We start from the raw sequence: 19,146 nt of genomic DNA on the forward strand, positions 1-19,146 counted from the left end.
ACACTGTTTAACTTATTTCCTGTGAGATGTGTTTTCCTGCACAATTCGGATGTGGGCCAGTTCTACCTATTCTGTGTTTCTTGTTTAACCTACTTTCTCCTTCCCGTAAAAGTTGTTACTGGTACTGCCTTATTTTACCAGCACACATTGCACAAGATAAACCCTAGTTGAAATATGGTTGAAAGACATTTTAAAAGTATGAAATAGCAGTATCTCAAACTGTATAATCAACTTAGATGAACCATATACCATGTAAGTTAATGTTAAGTCTGATTTTAGAATGTTATAAATATATAGCCTTGTTACATTTAGTAGAACAGAATATATATGTTGACTTTTTCTCAACATTCTTTCTTGAGACAGACCAGACCATGGTTAAGTTCTTATGAGCACATGACTGTCTACTGGTCTCTTTTGTTATTTTGCTCACACAGCTAACAGCATATTAGAAATGCAAGGATGGTTAGTACATGCATTCTTCATAAAGAAAGTAGCTACAGGATTCTAGGAAGCAGTTGTAAGAAGTAAATGCAGAAAGGGGAAAAGGCATTATGCAACTTGCCTGCTGCTTTTCTTTTTTTCCCTAAAGAATAGGACTTAATGTGTTCTTCTCTTTTCTTATTACTTTTCTGACCAGAAGCCATCAATAAAAGGTAATCTGGTTGTTTTATAACCTTCCTATGTTGCAGTTTGATCAGACTAAAAATATATCAGAGGTTACTGAGGGACACAAGTGTGGTAAATTTCACATTGTGGGTTTTTTGGTATTGTGAAAGATTCCTCATACTGTATGGTTTGTTTCAGTGCCAAGCGTAAGGTGACTTATGCAAGATTTCTATTAAACCTTTTTAAGAAAAGTCAGAAGATTCAGAGAAACATTTTGGCCTTTTCACTTACAGAAGGCTTCTGCTCAGATCTTTTTCTAATGTATTATTTTTTATGTATAGGTGTTCTCTATTAAGTGAAGGGAGGGATTTTTCCAGACTTTTTCTGAGATCTCTTTGTGGTCATCTTCAATACTTACTGTACTTGAGTCACCAAAGGCAAGGAATGGAATCAGTTTTGTATTTACTCTAGTCTTACTACTTTTGTCTTGCTTGCCCTTACATTTTTAACCCCATAGCCAGCATCAGCCAAATGTGATTGAAGTATTGAGATCTGAAAGGTAATGAAGTTTCTATAACAGTCTTGTTCAGCATAAACCTGTGCTGGCAGGAAACCATGTGTTTCACTTCTCAGTAACAGAAAAGTTCGGCTGATGGATGTTTATAGCTCTGCGTGAGAGAGAGCATGTACTCTGATTATCCAGCTGGCAGGCCTAACAAGTAAGAAGGGAGCTCAAAGCATCACAGCTCAGAAACAATCTGCAAAATTACAGGAAACCAAATTTTGTTAGTCCTGCTAGTCACAGAACTTTTTGTAGTCTCTTGTCCCCTCTAAGAACGCATTGTTCTCAGCTGTTAGGATGACACAGACTCTTGGAAATACTTATTTCCTCTGGGAGAAATTTGTCATCTAAATTTATTTTCTTGCTCTGTAAATTAATATTCAGGAAAATCAGGGATTGATTGAATGCTGTTTGCCTTCATGTCCAAAAACAGTGTTTTGAAGGATAAACTTCTGATATCTTTGAGTACAACACAAGTATATTAAAATCTAGCAAATGAAGTGGTGTTGGTTTTCCAGACTAGGAAAGTCAATGTCTGGAGGCCGAAAAAAGGTTGATGTCAGTGCCATTTGTTCCTAGTTAATACAGGGACTAGCATACTGTTGAGGGAAGCTTAAAATTCATATAAAGCTCACAGCATAGAGCACTGGTTTTTGTCCTTGCTACTGCCAAAGGCATTTAAAGAGTGTAATTCATATTAATACATTGCTGTCAACACGCACTTTGGATTTTGCTTCCTTTATCCTTTTTGCAAATTGTGTCTTAATTTTGTATATATTAGCTGTGTCACCTGTTAAGAAAGTTCAAAGAAGGGGAAAAAAATAATAAACTTATATTGATAAAATAAGTAGTACTATATCTATACCTTATCTCAAGATGCAATACTTTTTAATTATAGGTCTTTAGGATATGTTACTTTAGAGATAATTGTTCTACTGATGATTTGATACAACTTGAGGTCTGCTTTCTTGTATTTTTAAAATGGACTTGAGATTTATAAGTGGTATGCCAATTTACATTCTAAAAACCTTTTTTTATATGAAGTTTCTTTTCCAATTAGAGTTTAAAATGTCTTACTGTAACTCAATGTAAACTCTTCAAATTTGCAGGCAAAGTCAAGTATCAGATGTTTCATAAAACCAACAGAAACACTTGAGAGGTCTCTTGAAATTAACAAACAGAAAGGAAAGAAGAAGGTGCAGAAAAGACCCAACTATAAAAATGTTGGTGAAGAAGATGAAGAGGAGAGAGGATCTGAAGATAACCAAGATGACCTGGATAAAACTAAAGGTACAGAAGCGAGTTCAAAGGGCATCAGAACAAGCAGTGAAAATGAAGGTGAGTATACCAGAAAATAAAAACGATGGTTACAATTTGAATACTTTTATTTACTCTATGGACCTAGTTGTGATCTGTTACATGACTTGTTCTCTTGTTGCACTAGGTAAACATGGGACTATTTGGTTTCAATCTTTGCCTGTATTTTTTTTTTTCTCGTGTTAAATCATTCTGTCAGAACATGTACTTCTAATCTGATTAAAAACTATGAAGGTGTTTTCATATCTTCCTGTAGTCTTTGACCCTTATCACAAATATATGCCTTGCACTTAGGTGTACATGATTATGGGGCCCTTTATAAGTAGACTTCACAACTTTGTAACTTTTCCTTCTGTGGTAAAGGCAGAGGTGTAGCTACTTTACCTGTGTAAAATGGTTTGGAGTATTTTATGTCTTTCAATGATAAAATTCAACAAGTGTGCTAAAAGTGACAGCACATGGTAGAAGATGATATTAAATAGTTCAAAACTGAAAAAAACCCCATCTTTTAACTTTCAGATTTGTAATTGCATGTTTTCAGGATATTTGACTTAATGCTAACCTTAAGAATTGGTTTTATAGGATAAGTCTTACAGCTATCGTAACTGTTTTATTGTACTAGTTAGTAACTATAAGAAGGATGTATGTCAGCAACTAGTCTTTACTTTAGACATAAACGGAGAAGAATGTGACAGACTTGCATGCAAGCAATTGAAAACAAGATCTTTATGCTTTGACAGCCCTGTCCAAACATAGTTGCTTTTTGATTTGGGTAAACAGTCTGTTTGAGAAGGCTTTTCTTAAATGGTGTCACATAACTGATGATGTATTGTCTACCATGATTTGAAGAAAATGTGACATGATGTACTATTTAAACTTGTGCATTTAGTAGTCATCTTTACCCAAATTCTTAAGCAAAAGCTGTGTCTGATCCTAATACTTAAAGCCAATAGGTGTAATAGTAGAGACCTATTCACACCCTCTGTGAAACTTGATGTTCACCCATGCCCCAATCTCACCAGCATTTTCACAAAGAAATTTTTTTTCCAGAAAGAGGTTCTATGTTTTTTTCTTCCTGTGGTTTGGAGGGGAGGAGGATTACTATTGCTTATTTGCCAAAATAATCTGTATATTTTCTTTACATATATTACCTATATGTATAACTTTCTTATAGCAGTTACATTCCTTAAAGAAATGTAAGCAAACTTACTTTATTGGGAAGAAAATTTTCCTACATCTTTTCATTCACTAACCTGAGGTTATGGTTATACCTCTTACATATAGTTGCATCAGTCATATTTAATGCAAAACAGAAAATATAGAAGCTTGCAATAACAGTTTGTTAAATATATCAAATTTTGGTGTGTGGGTTTTGGTTTGGTTTTTTTGTTTGTTTGTTTTTTAGAAATAGAGATGGTAATCATGGAGAGATGTAAACTGTCAGAATTGTCTATCTCGACTGTGACAGAACAGAATACGACAGATGAAGAAAAGAGTGCAGCTGCCTCTGGGAGTGAGATAACAAACTGGAACAGGTATAAAGGAATTGTGATATATTTTGCTGGATTGCTTCCTTACTTGCCTTCCCATTAACTCTCTCACTTCTCTTAAGGGATGTCTCAAATCTGCCTTCAATTAAAATTACAGGGGTTCTTGTGGATCACGAGAAAGGCACAGGAAGATGGGATATGGCCTTTCTACTGTTCAGTTTCAGACATGTTCCTGTTCCTTTGTAAAGTTTGTGCTTTCCTTTATGGCAATTGTGATGCCATAAGTTGGTAAAGTTAAATTACAGAATATTAACACAATAAAACCAGAATATAATTATTTTCATTCCAGAATTTTCTAAATTTCTAAATTAAGCCAGAAGAGGTTTTCTTAATGATATTTATGGTCACATCTAACAATTTTGTATACTCTTATAGGGAAAAAACAGGGAAAAATCCTCAGTTCAGTGCTGAATTTTGTAGAATGTTATATAGTACTTATCTATGTACAGTTTCCAAGGTCCATTAGATATCTTAGTGTTATAGAAAACTTCGCAGGGAAATGCAGTTTGTAAGTGTTTCTGGGAGCAGAAATTGTTCTGACTTCAAAATTTAAACTTGATATATTAAATACCCATAAGACACTTTCTCAGTAAGAATTTTACATTCTTATTATTAGAATGCTAAAGAAAAGAAACCTAATATGCCATCTCTGACACAAAAGTAATTGCGAATGTGTCCTTTGGAGAAATGCATGTTTAATAGGTTTTCAAATTTATTTTTGAACTAGGGGAATGCTGCCTGGTATTCCCAGAATTTCATTCTGTCTCCATTATAGCTTTGATGTAGCTTAGATTACATTCATTAATAAAGATAACATTTAATTTCATTGTAAAAGTGAAATTGAACCTTGACTTGAACTGGCTTTAAAATATATTGTTCTAGATTATTGATATTTTGACTAAAATATGTGCCAAATGGCTTTTAGAAAGAAATTGGCAATGACTGCATTGAATAATAAAACAACTAGGATGCTCAGGTCTTGAAAAGTGCAAAATACTTACACATGAGATGCTGATGCATTTGGCAGATGTCTGCTTTTCAGGACTCTTTTGATCTGCAGATATGATTTGGCAACATCCTGCATGTTTTCTAAAAATAAACTGCATCAAAGAATGTGCAGAGCTAAAAATATTTTTTAAATAAGGACAGACCTTGTGTAGGTCATTTCTGTCCATAGTTTTGTACATGAGTTTTTGGAAATACAGCTGGATAAGCTGCTATAGGTCAAGATTTTGTGTTATTCTATATGCTAAATTTAATATTTGAAACAGTAACTAAATCTCAAGAAATTTGCTCCATTGTGTATAGCTTCTCTCCTACACTGATTGGAATCACTGAGTCTTGTGGATAAGGTGAACCATGTGATAGTAGAAAATGCAGTGATCTTTTATTCCATGCTTGAAGTGTGAGAAACTTCCATAACTGGAATAATTATTAATGATTGTGATGATAGTGATTCTTAATGTCTTGCAATCTTCAATTGTGGACACACTCCACAAAAATAAATAATCTGAAGAATGCTTGTGTGGCATTTGATCTGTTTCTTCTATCAAGTCACTAGTAAAAGGCTAGTAAAGGAAGAAAATGTTTACATTGGAAAATACTTGCCATATAGCCTTAATATTAAAAGGGATTTTTAAAAAATGTCCAATAGTTGTTGAAAAATAAATGGAAAACAGCACAGTTTGCAGTTAAAAATCTGTAGCTCTAACAGGTAAGTCAAGTTTTCAATTTCTCTTAGCCCTTTTACTACTGTGAAGGACATAAGAGATAGTTTACATATTTTTGGTGTAATTTTATTTTGATGTTAAGACTAAAGGCTTGTTTTAAATTAACTTCCTTTTATGATATGGTAGACAGCAAAGGTTTTTTTCCAGAATGTGAAACCTTCATGCTACATTGTGCCTTCTGTTGTTGCTTTCTTTCAGCTGAAGCTTTTCTGGGTCTATCCTATATTTAGTCTATATGAGGACCTGTTGATGAGTGGGATTCCTAGAAGTTGTTTTGGCTTCAGATTATTGCCATTGAGACTTTGATAATGCAGATAGATAGATGCTTTGAAGAAGCATCTATCTATGAAAATTATTTCACTGCTGTAATCATATTTTTTAAAATTTATGTAATTTCACAAATCTTAGTAGTACCTGGGGGAAAACAATGAAAAATGCATTAGAGATTACAGAAGTCATTTAATACCATGTAATAGTGGTGTTGATGGAATAGCTACTGGTATTTCTGAAGCTTTGACCTCCTAAACATTGTTTTAAATAAATACTACTTTTACTTGTAGGTCAGATCTTAGGGTAATTACCATCTATTGTTGGTCTGACAACAGACCTAGTGTTATCTAGCATTTAAGTATTTTAATAATCTTGATCCTGGATATCTTGGTCCTCTTTCTTCTTTAGACCTCGAAGCTGAGCTCTCTTCACTATCTAAAGCACCCTGTTTCAGGATGTCATGGGGCTTGTAGCGCTTGTTTGATGCTTAGGAAGACTGAAGGCGCTTTTGGTATATTTTCAACATTGCTAATTCTTTAGGCCGTTTTTGCTTGAATCGTTACAGTCTTTTGAGATTACAGTAGGAACAGCATGTGGGAAGTTTGGCTTAGGAACATGCAGCAGTGTTGAACTTGGGCAAAGAGGGATTGTAACTCAGTAGCATTTAAGTATATCATAGAGGATGCTTGTACTCCAGCTTCACAAAGGGACAAACATATGGCTTCAATGTCGTGATCTGAACAGAGAACACTGTGTTGTGTTATTCTTGTCATAGCCTTGTTTTAGTAAAAGAGAGCATGTTGTTGAAATGTGTGTGGAGCTGATGAGATGCGTTAAATACAGTGTTATGACTTCAGCTGAGTGGCTTACTGGGATGCATTAAGTGTGACCATGAGGGTGTCGCAGGTCTGGAATAGGTGTAGAACTATGTTGTGTTCTGATCTTTGATAGCCCTTCTGACCCATACCTAACCACAATGATGAGTTTGTAGTGGATGCTTCTTGTCTGCTATGTCTGAAAATAGGAAAAATTATTTGGTTTTATGACTTTGGATGTTATTTTAATGTATTTTATGTGGATGTAATTTAGGTAATGTAAGGATTTTTTTTTCCTTTTGATGTTAAAAAATTACTTTGAGAGGTAAGAATTATCTCTTTTCAACCAAGGTTCTAATCTCTATTCTTTGGGTGACACTGATACTTCCCTAATTTTTTTTTTTGTCTGTGAAAATGGCTTTAATAGTAAAAATTTTTCAACTCTAGTACACGAGTTTTAAGGTAGTCTTTTTTTGTGCAACAGTGATAGCAACTCCTTGAACTTACTTAAAACAAGCTGTGCATCACTTAGATATGTACAAATGTGCTACAGACAAGCCAGTAAATGTGTGAACAATTAATTCTTGGGAAAGTATTATGTAACAAATCCCATTAAAACATCAGAATTAATGTCAGAATGTCAATACAAGGCATAGCTATAATTTGAGTACTCTTAAACAGGTAAATTTTTGTTTAATGCCTGAAAAGGTACATTACTGTAGAGCTGCCTCTTCCATTAGCTACATGTAGAACAAACAGTTACTCATTTTTCTGTAGATACGGTCTTTTTAACTGTTTTAAAATGTCTCCTTTCTGCAGGCCTTTTCTTGATATGGTCTATAATGCACTGGACTGTGCTGAAGATGATTACTATGCCCTCTTTGTGCTCTGTCTTCTATATGCAATGTCACATAACAAAGGTAAGCAATTTTTGCCTTTTCCAGAGAAAACAAAATGAAACACGTGGTTTTAGACAGGCATGATCTGTTTGTAACTTACATTTATGCATACCTGAAATGGTGAGAAATTCTTTATATGAGGGAGACAGAAAGAAGTATGCTGTCAGTAAAAACAGTTGCTAAGGATCACCTTTTTAAGAACCATTTGGTAGAAAGCTTTGTGCACATCAGATAGTTGTTCTTCCATAGGTTTCTTGGAATTGGAATAGGATTATTGTGTTTCATTTTTAACCTCTTAGTTTCAGTTGAAGCCTACTGTATTCAATCTACATATATATGGGATCCGGTTCTTCCCCACTTGGCATGTACTGCAATTGCTACATGTAAGCGAAGTATAAAATGTTGTAAAACTTGTCCCTCTATGTTAAAATGAAATCTTTGTATACTTTAAGCATGCAGATAATGCACAAGACCTGAGAATCAGGTGTGATTGTGGAAGTTACGTATTGCCTTTTTCTATCCAGCTTTAACAGTTCTTCAGTAATTCTTTTTAAACTATGCAATTCCTCAACAGCCTTCTCATCCATTGTGCCATAGTTGATTGAAAGCTTGTTTAAGTTGTCATAATACATCTTGCAAGTCTTCCAAGGAGCCTGGACTATTTTGTAAACTAGCAAAATTATGTTAAATGTGTACTTCATTATAATTCAAACAGTGTGAGAATATATAAGCTTTTCTAAGGGATGACTGTGGTTAGCTGTTTTGCTCTTTGTGTGCATTTTAAATAGATTCCTTATGAAGCAATAATGTAAACATACATGTGAATAAACGTGTTTCAGGAATCAAGGTCTGAATTTAAGTTATTTTCTGGTTATGAGGATAGTTTTTGTAACATACTAGTAATTTAAATCAACTGCTACAGTAATCTGAGCAAAAGAACATCAGGTGTGATGGTGTGCTTAAAAGTAAGGATTCTGTTTTAGCTTCACGGTACTTCTAATGTGCAAGTAGAGTGGAAATGAGAGTCTTGAGGGAACTAGCTAAGCTGAGCCCCTCCTGTTCTCCTCCATCCTCTTGGTGGCTTTTTCTTTTTCCAGGAATGAAGGAAAGTGTCTCAGAGATTATAATTTGCAAACAATTTCAGGGCTTTCACAGTCTCTTATGACAAGAGATAATAATGCAACTAATATCACCAAAGATAGCACCACAGCCTTGCCATGCTCCAACCCTCTCTGACTTGCATCTCTGATTTCCCCCTGCCTCCCCCTGCAACCAGGCCTTTCCCTGAAGGACTTTTGAGAATCACTGTGCTAGAAAACCCTGATGTCAGAGATGGATTCTCTTCTCTTAAAATTCATTAGTTGAAGCTGTGAATAGCCAAAATCATCAGTTGTAACTGTTGCAGCTTCAGAGAGTCCCTGGAAGTCTTTCAACATCACTGTAAAGAAGTAAGCCTGCACTCTAGGGTTATATTTCTTAAGAATTCTCCTATTTAAGACCATAGTCCTTCAGCCCACTGTATTTGCTTTCAGTGTAATTAATCACTCTTCTATATACCGTTCCCATTTAAAAAGTCTGATATCCTCTCTTGTTTCAAAGATTTACTTACATCTATAACATTGCTGTAAAGAGTGAGGAATGCAGCAGATGCAGCTTCTTGCTGCTTAGTTTCAGCAATCTGTGTGCTGTTTATTTTTCACCCAATATCCAGGGTTACCAAGAGAAAAAGAACGGGCAGTGACATATCTTTCTTTTAGGAGACTAAAAGTATCCTGGCCCTAAAACTGGAGATACCTTTTATGTGTTTAAGGGGTCAAAATCTGCACTTCATTCTTTGGTGGTCACATCAGCCCTCTCTCTAAATGAAAAATTCTTTAGGCTATACTCATTGGCTTTCCTTGTCAACAATTTATATTAGCCTGTTGCTCTTTGGAAGCTATTTTCCTTTCTCCCCCTCTCCTTGACCCTAGATCTTAGGTGCTAGACAGTAATGACTTCTAGTTTTGGTCCTCACTGTCTTTCACCAACCCACTCCTCTCGTGCCCTGTAACAGACTGCTTTCAACCTTGGGGGCCACAGAATCAGTGTCTCTGTGTCTTGAAGAGGAGGGGGTTTACAAGCTGTTGATTTAGTGCCCCTATTTGACGCAAGAGTGGAATGTTGCTTTTTACGAGCTCAGGAGCTGTACAGCTGCTCCTTTCTACACCAAATTCCGTATCAGTCATGGAAGGTGCCTCAGGATTGAGCTGGGGCCAATGTTTATGTCTGAATTCAGTATAATACAAGAGATCTGTCTGCTTACAGACTTTATCAAGGTATGTCTCAATGATTCTTTTCTTTTACAAAAGGGCATGAAGGTCTCTCTCCAAACATGGGCAGGCCAAGTTGTTTCCCCAGTTTCAGGAAGTAATAAATCTCTAGGAGTTGTGTGTCTAGGATCTGATTATCTATTTACCGTCTATCTGGCAGAGATGATAAATGCTCTAGTGAGCACTTGAATCAGTTCAAACAAACAGGTAATGACTTGGAAATTTATGACAATTTCTTGTGACTGCAACACAAGCTTGTCCTCTCTGCACCACAGAAAAATGAGCTGCAGTTTTCTATTTCAGTATATTGTCTTTTTTCAGATATGTTCCTGATTCTCTAGCTGGCCGGTTTGAATTTCACATTCCCTCCAATCCCCCATCCTACTGATTCTGGCACTGTGAAGAAGGCTACAACAGAACTCATTCAAAAAAATCTGTCTTGTCCTTAACCAAGAACTTTGGTTTCTGTCCTTGCTTCTAAGGGAGTCAGCCTTCTCAGTCTCTGGCACTAGATGAGGTTTTTGATCGTGATTTCTTCCATTTGGATACTGAGTCTGCATTTTACATCATGTTCTTGAACAAGTTTAAAGAAAATGTGCTTGTTTTTCACTGGTAAGAAATATCCTTGTGAACAAGAAGAAAGAATCCCAAGAGGTACAGCTAAATAAATTTGTTGCAAATTCTATCTCAGATCTTTAATCTCAGAAGAAGCCTGTCATATGTATTGCTAGAGCATGTACTGTGCATCAAGAATGCAGAACTCTGCATCCTTGTCAGGCAGACAACCAAATGAAAGCTGCTGAACATGAATTCTTTCACCATGATTTCAATTTGGCCACTTTGAACACCTGCCTGGTCCTGCCTCATTCTTCTCCTGTGTTTTCTTTAGTCTCCTTAATAATTTTCTGCTGGTTAATGACGATCTCCTTCAGTGAGAGCTTAATTTGCATATAAATATTCTCTAAGAAATGTTACTCATAAGCAGCTTTCCAGAAGAAAAACTGTAGCTTTTTACTGAACTGTCAGATTGTTGTGAACACTAATAATCTGATTTCCCTGGCTCCCTAAATGCTTCCTTGCCCCCCACCCCTTTCTTCAGTCCTGTCATGACAGAGAACACTTTTATCACCATCTTTAATCTTCAAACAGACCTTTATTAACTGTTCCAAGTACATATGCTTAGTGAAGAAATAAATCAGATGGCACAAATAGTGTTGTTATGTAGTTAACTACAAGTTCAGAGTTGGAAGAAACTATAAACCACAATATAGTCATCTTCTGTTTTATGGGGTTGTTTATTACCATTCTTTAGAACAAGGACAGGGAGATCCTCAGCAAGGCATAACTATGTTTTGTTCTAAGAGGTCTTACAGTAACCAGTCTATTCTGAAGAAAAAACTTTGCTGTTTTAGAAGAATAGGTTGCAGAAAGATGGGGTTAGTTTCCTTATACAACAAGTCATTGAGAATCTGTGGTTTGTGCTGGGAAGGGTACTAAATAAAGGGCTACCAGTTACAAAAGAAAATTCCTGTTTTTTAAAAAACATATATGAACTGATCACTTACTGCCAAAGCAGAATTTAAAATCAGACTTGGTCTTTTCCCTTTTAGCCTTTATGCTTTTCAGATGTATGGCTTGACTTCGATTTGATTTAGATGCAAACAAATAGTCTGAGAATTCCACATGTAGCAAAATGGTTTGGATGTCACCAACTACTTTGGGATTTGAGTGTCTTTACCCAATAGGCTCCATTTAAGGCTGAGATTTTTCAGTGATACATAAACAAGTTTAGTCTTTCTGTTGTTTCTCTTTTTCCTTGTGATAGAAATTCAAAACTAACTTGCTCAGTTTTGTGTTGCTAATTACGCTCATCTGAGAAAACTGCTACGGTCTATTAAATACTTACCTCAAGGCATACTCCTGTCTTCTAATTTACCTTTCTTCTTTCATCCCCCACAAAAGGAATTGACCCAGTCAAGCTGGAGAGAATTCAACTTCCAGCTCAACATGCTGAAGAGAGAAATTCATATAATCATGTACTTGCAGAAGGACTCATCAGGATCATGAATTATGCTGCACAACCAGGTATCACTTCTCCAATATTTGTTTTCTTGCCAAGCTGAAATTTTTGAAGGTGGAAAAAAAATAAAAAATGTTACCTAGCCTCTTGTCTTTGAGGGGAAAGTGTCTGTTTAGCATGCTCTTTGATGAACAATAGGTAGATATGCTCTGTGAAAGACAATTATCAGGTTTTTCTTAGTTGTTGAGGAACCAGAAACTATGGATTTCGGCTGAATAGTTGTTTTTTACATTCAGAACTATGCAGGGATCTGTTGTCTTAATTCCTACTTTCTGTGGTTTTGAATAAACAAAAATTATGAGATGTGATTTCAGCTTAATGTAGGATTTCATCCTGAAAATATGATGTGTGGCACCCTTGCTTGTAAAAGTAATACCAGCGGAGTAGTTGTGTTGAACTATATAGTACCCTTTGCTTACAGCAGTCATTTGTATCTAGACGTGATAGAAAATTTTTCCCTGATTTTTTTTTTTTTTTTTTTAATTACCAATTGTATTTTCAGTTTTGAACTGGTTTGCAGAAAATGTGGTGGTGGGGTTTTTTCTTTCTGACTTCATCTTTTTTGTGAAATGAGGGATACAAGGCTCAATGACCTATTCCATGGAAACATGTTTTTTTTGTTCAAGCCACAGCTCTTCTCCCTGCACTTCCCTCTTAAAACTTCAAATGAGTAGAGCTGTTTTTCCCCTGAAACTGATGCACTATTAAATTCTTGATTTTCTGCAGAATAAAATCTAATGCTTGTTTGGCTTGCAAGACTGATCTACGGAGTATTAACTTGTTATGCTGATGTGCCAGTCACAGATTCAAAGCACATTTTATATAAAAAGAGTTTGTACATACTGCAGAAGGAAAAAGTGCAAGATGAGGAAATGCATTTATTTAAATAAAAACACTTCTGGGGAAGGGTTGAAATAGTGGGGTTTTATTAAGCTTGCTAAATGCTGTGTAGAACATCTTGTTTTCTCTTCTTTTTAGGGGTACTGACCTTTGTATCTGTAGTTTCTGACAGCATAGTGCAAACTTGTAAAATAGATGGGGAGTTAGGGTTAAAAGCTAAAATGTCTATCTGTCTCTTGGGTATATTGTCTTAGTATTGATCACTGAGCTCAGACTGTACATTTCTCATATTTTTATTTTTTTAAAATCCTTCTGAAACTATAAACTTAAAATCTCAATGCATTTTTTTGCTCTGACTCTCACATCCAGGCTGTATCTGAATCCTTTGTACTTTTTTTAAGGAAAAGCTATGCCATTATTAATATGTTGTATACAAAACTTCCTTTCATCTTGTAACTTTATCCATGCCAAACATCTGCAATTCTTTTGTAATTTTAGTGTAATTCAAAATTAAACCTGTGCTTCAGATTGATAAAGGCATTGTTTTTGGCTTCTTTTCTAATAGTATTAATCGTTTGACACCTCATTGCATGGTTCTGCTTTAAATTTTCTTCTGCTTTAAATTACTCTTCCATTTCTCTCTTTTTCTGTGTTTTTTTCTTTTTTTCCTTTTTTATAGCCATCAGCACTGTAAGTCAGCATCAGCATTCATCCTTGTCAGATAGGGTATGTATGACAGAGGAGCAAAGTGTATGGCAGTTCCAGAGAAAAGTAGAAACATTTAAGAACATCGGTAATGAGAAGAGCAATACTTAAACTGCTAGTATTTTGTATATTGACATTTTCTTTTCACAGATGGAAAAATCCGTTTGGCAACTTTAGAACTTGGCTGCCTGTTGCTGAAGCAGCTTGTGTTTTCTAAAAATGGCAGCATCATAAAAGACGTTCACCTTGCTTGCCTTGAGGTAAGTATTTTCTTTCAGATTACCAGTCACAGCATTACTTGTCTTTGAGTCTTGTAGTGTAGTTGAATAAATTTATTTCATTTCTGATTGCAATAAGCATAAATGTGAAATTTGAGCTTCTAGAACATCTTTCCACTGGTGGCTCTGTGCAGTGAATGTGAAGAATCAATACTTCATGTTCTGTTCTCAGCTTTGCTGTTACCTTGCTATTTAAACTCTAACTTGGCAAGCAGAGTTATGTTTAATTTTCTTTCTGAAGTTTGTATGTCATCCATCTCAGCAATGTAAAGAAAAGTGCTTTTGAAACTAACAAGCTCATGTAAGCTGTGTTTTCATAAGTGCAAGAACTGTGTTCTATCAAATTCTGGGCTGAGACTATGAGTACAGGGATATTAGAAAACAGTCTCCTCTGTATCAGTGTTTGGGTGGCTTTTTAAAATGTGACTTCTGAGTAAATGTTGTGTTTGCTCCCTGAAACACCATTACTTTATCTTTTCTAGGGTGCAAGGGAAGAAAGTGTTCATCTACTTCGTCGTTTCTATAAGGTATATATGCAAAATGCTATTAAAAAAAAAAAAAATCCTTTACATAATGTGGAATTAGCAGCAAGTCTGCAGCCCAGTCTCTACGTAGTGCCCAAGGCAGCACTTTTTTAAGATGAGAACTCCATATTTGTGGTAGAGAAGGAAGTGTTTCACTGGAGGATTCCTCTCCTCTCCTGTCCTTCCTGTGCCACACTGCCATATGCCACAAAAAGCCTGTTAGAAGTCTCTCAGGTGTTGTACTGGAGGTCAAGTTAGCAGTCTTGTGCTTTTGTTGAAACTGCTGCATATTGGTGGAACAGAGACACACTATTAGAACACTTCTGGGATTTTATTACTAACACTAATGTGGAGTGTGTTTCTTTTTGGCATTACTGTTTATTTGTGTCTTATCTGAAATGATGATAAAATTTTACTTAATCTTTTTTCTTGTTGGAGACCTCTGCAGCTTTATATTTGAGTTTGGTTTGGTTTTTTTGGTGGTGTGTTGTTTGGGTGTTTTTGTTTATTTGTTTTACAAAAAATAAGTAACTTGGGTTGACCTTGGCAGGCTACCAGACCCAGCTGCTCTCTCACTCCCTCCTCCTCAACAAGATGGAGGGACAATGTAAGATGAAAAAGTCTTGTGGTTGGGATAACGACAGGGGGATCACTTACCAATTACCATCATGGGCAAAGCAGACCCAAAAATTAATTTATTGCCAATTAAAATAAATCTAGATAGTGAGAAACAAGGACAAATTAAAACAACACCTTCCCCCCGCCCCTCCCTTTTCCCAGGCTCAACTTTACTCCTTCATTCCTGACTCTTCTACCTCCTCCCCTTGCTGAGTGGTGCAGGGAGGGATGGGAAATGGGAGACTGGGGTCAGTCCATAACACTTCATCCCTGCTGCTTCATCCTCCTCAAGCTTTTCCCCTGCTCCAATGTAGGTCCTCTCTTCCATGGCCTGGTCCTTCAGGAAAAATCTGCTTCAGTGTGGGTCCTCCACAGACTTCAGTTCCTTCAGGCCATATCCACACTGCAGCATCAGAGCAGGTGGATATCTGCTCCACCATGGTCCTCTCTGCAGGCTGCAGAGGAATCTCTCTCCCTTTCTTAAACGTGTTTTCCCAGAGGTGCCATCAGTCTTGCTGAAGGCTCAGCTGTGTCCTGCAGCAGGGCTGTTGAAAGTGGCTGGAACCAGCTGTGTCCAGCTTGGGGCAGCCCTGACCTCTCCTCACAGAAGCCCCTGAACCCCCATGCCAGATCCTGGGCAAGAACACCCAGTATATCAATAAACTAAATCAAAAAAGCATGGCTACCTAGCCATAACAATTCATGATATGTCCATATCCCCTTTTTTTTGAAAGGGAGAAGAAATTTTTCTGGATATGTTTGAAGATGAATACCGGAGTATGACAGTAAGTGATACCCCTTCTGCCCTGCCAAATCCTCAAACCCAGATACAGCACAGGAGCAAGGACAAGTACTTAATGATAACTACTGAACATGCTGGTATCTCTATTTCCAGGAGCAGAATAACAAAATGTGGGTGGTTGGGGTTTTTTTGTCTCTGAGGAGTTGTGTCTACACTTACATAAATCATTTATGTGAAATTTCACAGCTCTATTAAATAAAAGCCCATTACTTTCTGAAAGTGGGTACACAAAAATTACTTTGTCATGGGAAATGAGACATTGGATTAATATATTTTTCTAGTTATTAAACAATGTGAAAATCTTCCTATATCTTTCTGAAGCCCAGCAACATTTCAGTTCTGAGTGGTGCCACTTTACTTATCAGTAGAGAACAGGGTTCTAGCAAGCAAATATCAGGGCCTTTGCTCTAGGAGAGGTACTGCCTGTGCCACAGTACTGGCTGCAAAAGTTTTAACAGATTACTAAACTTAATCTCAGACGTTTCATATTAACCTGTAAATATGTCTTAAAACTAATTATCTGTTTCAGTTCTTAAGTTACAATTCAGATAAAATTACTTTGGGGTACCCAGTCAGTTACAGGGATTTTTTTTCCGCAATGGTACAGGGATTTAATGAGCAGCCACTAGTTGTCCTTTCGAAAAAGCTCAATCTACAGTTGGTGTGTTGCAATAAGTCCTTTAATACGGGAAGCATCTTACACATATCTTACCAGCCTAAATAATAGAAGTATTTAGCGAAACATTTAATTTTTTAGTAGGTAAGTATTAATATACTTTTAGTTTTAGAAGTGACACTGATACTGGCATCATTTTTATGTTGCAAGTTCAGTATACGTGTGGTTTTTTTTCTGTTGTATCTCTTTCTGAGACTGGGGTTTTTTTTATTTTCCATAAAAGACAGAGCTACACCCTGGAACTTGAACTTTGTTTTCCTTAAAGTGTATTTATTTGCCTAGCTAGCAACTGACTTGCTGGGCGGGCTGATTTAAGCATTAAGAAACACTGATGTTGTGTTGTCAGATGAGTTATGTAAATAACATGGTGTAGAGCTTCTACAAAGGCAGAAGTATACTTACTCTGTCTGAATGACAAAGAAAGGAAAAACTTGTTGTCGATAGATAAGAACAAGTTCAGAGGAGCAGTTAAACCACTGTAGTCTGTAGTATTTTTGCTTACAGTAATGTGTTTTCTTTACCATTCTTCACCTTTATGATGTAAAATGCTGTTTAAACCAGTGTACACTCATGTGAATTACATCTAAAGTAGTTATTTACTTGTTAGAAATTTTAGTTCTGTATTTTCATCTATTCTCATTGTCTATGAGATTTCTGTATCTTTCTACACGTCAAGTGAATTTGTTAATCCAGTGGTTTAGACACTGAAGATTCATTGTTCTGAGATCAGAAAAATTGGCTAAAGACTATTTTTGATTTTCGTATATGTGCAAAGCAGAAGTTCAAGACTGCACTGTGAAAAAAATTCTGGACCTTGTTTCAGTTTGCTTCTTTTATGGTATCCGACCATGGCAAAGTGGCCAGGAATGCTTCTAGTTATGGTTGGCTATTTTCATGCCCACATGACTGCATTTTTCTTCTATGCAGAATATTGTACAAGCTGTGGGAAGGCCTTTTAGATGTTTTAGCTATTCCATCTGGCTTTCTGGCAAAAAGAAGCACGTCTCCAGTGCGTGTGTATATAATAGAACTTGGATTAAATTGCCCGAAGGTACGGAAGGATAGATATTTCAGACATCATTTATTCATGAAAATAAGCAACCATGTAAGGGAGGGAGTCTGTTAGTTGCAAGATTGAAGGGAACTGTCTAGTGTGAAAGCTATCACATTATTGAAGACTAGAGAGCTCTTTTTGGAGAGAAAAAGATGTGGGAAACTTTCTTGTGATTGAAGTAGTTACAAATGTGAGTCAAAACTTAAAATCAAACTCGACTAATTTTGGGGTTTAGTACTTATGAAATAGCTTTTCTTTAATCTTTCAGAGTTTTTCCCTGTATTTTTTCAGTATGGAAACTTCAACAGTGTGTTAGGGAATGATGAGCAAATACGAAATAGAGATTACATGTAAGGAGCTTAAAATAAGACAGATGGTATAAAAAATTCTTAGAGCTCTATAACAATTCCTTCCTCTTAAAATGCACAACCATGAGTTGTATTTGAAAGTAAAGATGCAAATGCTTATTGTTCTGTATAGTAATCAATGTTAAAATATTTTTATAGGTTAAACCCATGAATGTAGAGTACTTGATGATGGATGCCTCAATCTTGTTGCCTCCAACGGGGACACCACTGACTGGTATTGATTTTGTGAAAAGATTGCCTTGTGGAGATGTGGAAAGAACACGAAGAGTGAGTAAGAATATTTTTCTTACATTTGTTCATGACAGAATGATGCCAAAGGCTTTGAACAATTCTAGAAATACAAATATTTTTCATTGGAAGCATTATCCACAAAATCATAAAGACTTGGTGAAGACATACCTGTGTGTAGAGTATATAATAATTACCTGTCCCAATGGATAAACTTTTTCTCTACGATTTCTTGTGTCTAGTCAATTCAATATGTTCTTGCACTGTCTGATATCTCAGTCTGTCTTTCATTCTGTTCCTATAGTAAGAATCTCCACTGGAAGGCTGGCTGGCTTCAGATTGCTTGTGTTTCTAGACGCAGCAAAAAATATTCTACTCAGGAGTGTTCATCTTGCCAAAGTAATTCATGATAGAGATCTTGAAAGTGAGGAGAAAAATAGCAAAATATCTATTTTTATGACTGACACAATCTCTAGAGGTGATGCTGACCTGTATAACATCATTATCAGCATTCTTGGGATAATCAGTTCTTGGCCCTTATCTGGCAGTGACCTATAAGCCTTGCAGTGCCATTAAGTCTTAGATATATTACTACATTACATTATTATTTGAAAAGTGCTGTTCTTTGGGTAGCTTTCCATTTATGTAGGTGTATGTGTAAGTATATTTGAGTACTCTTGAGAAAAAAAAACGTATTTCCAGGAATCTTCTGAAAACCTTTTGTTTTCATTACTTATTATAAGCCACACAACTCTTGTTATCACATCAAGTTAAGTTTCATAAAGTACAGTGAATTATCTTAAAAAGTATTGTTCTTAGAAAGCAAGAATCCTTCCTAGAATTCTCTCTGAGGCATTTAACAGAATGATACTTAGAAATGCACGTTAATGGAAACTGACTGCTCCATGGTTTTTC

General features: G+C 36.0%; 1 protein-coding gene across 12 annotated transcripts in view; it reads left to right on the forward strand.

The window, feature by feature from the left end:
* The window catches only part of CLEC16A (C-type lectin domain containing 16A), a 96,992-nt gene that overhangs the window by 20,117 nt on the left and 57,729 nt on the right, over positions 1-19,146 (forward strand). For all 12 annotated transcript variants that reach the window (XR_012837901.1, XR_012837902.1, XR_012837904.1 and 9 more), the window contains exons 10-17: positions 2,278-2,506; positions 3,891-4,020; positions 7,670-7,770; positions 12,021-12,143; positions 13,834-13,943; positions 14,444-14,488; positions 15,838-15,888; positions 18,142-18,270. Coding sequence is in view for 7 of the 12 variants with exons in the window: in XM_075767763.1 (XP_075623878.1) it covers positions 2,278-2,506; positions 3,891-4,020; positions 7,670-7,770; positions 12,021-12,143; positions 13,834-13,943; positions 14,444-14,488; positions 15,838-15,888; positions 18,142-18,270 (918 nt within the window). In the remaining 5 variants the exon portion in view is untranslated. The remainder of the gene's footprint in view (positions 1-2,277; positions 2,507-3,890; positions 4,021-7,669; positions 7,771-12,020; positions 12,144-13,833; positions 13,944-14,443; positions 14,489-15,837; positions 15,889-18,141; positions 18,271-19,146) is intronic.

This window comes from Balearica regulorum, chromosome 15 (assembly GCF_011004875.1).
Source record: "Balearica regulorum gibbericeps isolate bBalReg1 chromosome 15, bBalReg1.pri, whole genome shotgun sequence".
Taxonomy (NCBI): domain Eukaryota; kingdom Metazoa; phylum Chordata; class Aves; order Gruiformes; family Gruidae; genus Balearica; species Balearica regulorum.